Genomic DNA, 2,217 nt, shown 5'->3' on the forward strand with positions numbered 1-2,217 from the left:
CTCAGCAGACCCAACCTCTGTCAGACAGACAGCGACCATAGAATGGGAGAGCGCAATTGTGGTTATGGAGAAGTCTTGAGAGGATAAACAAATTCAGTACAGGATAACTTGAACGTTTGTTGTATTGGAGTCTCCAATAAATCATAAAAGTCAGTAAAATATATACGATTTAGTTGCAGTAAAACGTTCGCTATAGTGTACGTTATTGCTGTGGACGTGACACGACCATATAATGCTGCCTTGGAAGAAGAATAAGTTCGACTTGATTGAGGAAGATAAACAGTCGAAGCAGAAGGGTTATGCCGTGAGTTTGAACTACTCTGCCCTGACCTCCTTTGCCAAGTCTTGCCCGGAGAGTGCTTTGAACAGGGTTGGAAGCATGTTCAAGACAAAAAGGAAAAAGATTAAAATTACCAGTGAGGACCCCACCTACACCGTCCTCTACCTGGGTAATGCCACCACCATCCAGTCGAAAGGCGAAGGCTGTACGGACGTGGCTGTGAGCAAAATTTGGGGCAAGAGCGAAATGGGCAAAAATGGCACGAAGATGAAACTGACCATCAGCTCGCAGGGCATCCGAATGGTGCATGTGGACGACAAAGCGAGGAGACCGGGACATTTGTATTTATTGCACCGGATAACCTATTGCGTTGCGGACCCAAGGCTACCCAAAATTTTCGCTTGGATATACAGACATGAGATGAAGCACAAGGCAGTGATGCTGCGGTGCCATGCGGTGCTGGTGTCCAAGCCGGAGAAGGCAAAGGCCATGGCACTGCTTTTGTACCAGACCTCGGCGACAGCGCTTTCTGAATTTAAAAGACTTAAAAGGAGGGACGATGCAAGGCACCAGCAACAGCAGCTGATAGGGGAACAAACCATACCCCTTGTGCCCCTCAGGAAGCTTCTAAATGGACAGTGTTATTACAAACCGCCGGTGGAGCGCAGCAGGAGCGCGCCCAAATTGGGCTCTATCACAGAGGACTTGCTCGGAGAGGAGGAAGAGGAGAAAGCGATGCACTTTGAGTGTGAGGACATTTTAGACACGGATGACGATTGTGTGGACAATGGTAAACAGGAGCTGTCCCAGATCATCAGTGACCTTGGAGAGATGAGCATAGGAAACGACGTACAAACACTACAAGCTGACCTTAGGGTTACCCGACTCCTCTCCGGGGAGAGCACGGGCAGCGAATCGTCAATAGAAAGCAACCAGGAGCCAATTTCTGTCTCAAACGGATTAGAGGAGGGGAAGATGCAGGAAATATCATGAAGTCTACGTTTTCCTGAAGCCAAAATTCCCTCCACTGGGATGAGAACAATTTCCTTTTCTGTTTATTTTCTGCTGTCGGCTGTGAGTGTAGCCTATGCCTGTAGTATTGTACCCCCTCGCCGACTTGAAAGGATATAGAGGGGTAGCCTATGTTATAGTTATTGAATGATATTTTGGCGAACATTGATAGCCTACAGAAAAGGGGCAGGACTGCATGCTGAGACTGAACCCCGAAGTCACGGTGCGTCCTAGGAGAGTGATGCACCGCTGATTCCCACTTTAATAAGATGCTTTGTATTAGAACTTGTTTACCCAACCCATTTCCCGCGTGGAAATGCATTTTTTCTTGCACAACATTGTCCAGAAATATGTAGCCTAACATTCCATTTTGAAAGCACGTTTCCTTTTTTTCGCAATGGGTTAAATTAGAAGTCACTCACTCTCCTTTCAGGACGCTTTTCTACAATTATGGTTTTGCACTGTTGTGAAATTCAGTCGAGTATTACGTTTATTATGTGTATAATATCGTTTTCTCGTATATGTTATCAGAAACATAAATGTCATATCTTTGCTGTGCAAAAGAACAATACCCTAATGTATTAAGATATACATAGTAAATGCATTCTGTATAAAAATATCCATTATTTTTTAAAGGAGAAAAATGTGGTTTGTTTATGTGAACCTAAAAAAAATACAAATAAAAACAACAAAATAACATGCAGACGTTTGTATAGTTTATGCACTCATTTGGAACATTATTTGTTAAAATCAGGTATCATCTCCATCAAGCGCACCTTGTAATTTGATGGCTCTTAACTTTCCACCTCCAAAATGAAGTCCAGATACTGATTATATCCATCACTGGGTTTAGAAGTGCGATGAATTAATGGAAACATTAATGTCAGCATTCACACCTCAACATTTGAAGGCCTGCTTTTTGTTGT

At 43.6% G+C, this 2,217-nt stretch overlaps 1 protein-coding gene across 1 annotated transcript; it reads left to right on the top strand.

Annotated features, from left to right (window-relative positions):
• On the top strand, positions 1 to 1,988 carry LOC115108874 (protein FAM43A-like). Its single transcript, XM_029633436.2, has one exon. It carries the CDS (start codon positions 233 to 235, stop codon positions 1,271 to 1,273), a length of 1,041 nt encoding a protein of 346 aa, XP_029489296.1. The 5' UTR covers positions 1 to 232; the 3' UTR covers positions 1,274 to 1,988.
• Positions 1,989 to 2,217: the final 229 nt, after the last annotated feature.

The sequence above is a fragment of the Oncorhynchus nerka genome, linkage group LG25, assembly GCF_034236695.1.
Source record: "Oncorhynchus nerka isolate Pitt River linkage group LG25, Oner_Uvic_2.0, whole genome shotgun sequence".
Classification (NCBI taxonomy): Eukaryota; Metazoa; Chordata; class Actinopteri; order Salmoniformes; family Salmonidae; genus Oncorhynchus; species Oncorhynchus nerka.

Bases quoted from the DNA above. Each gene is read 5' to 3' on its own strand.
- LOC115108874 (XM_029633436.2), top strand. From the start codon at position 233: ATGCTGCCTTGGAAGAAGAATAAGTTCGACTTGATTGAGGAAGATAAA.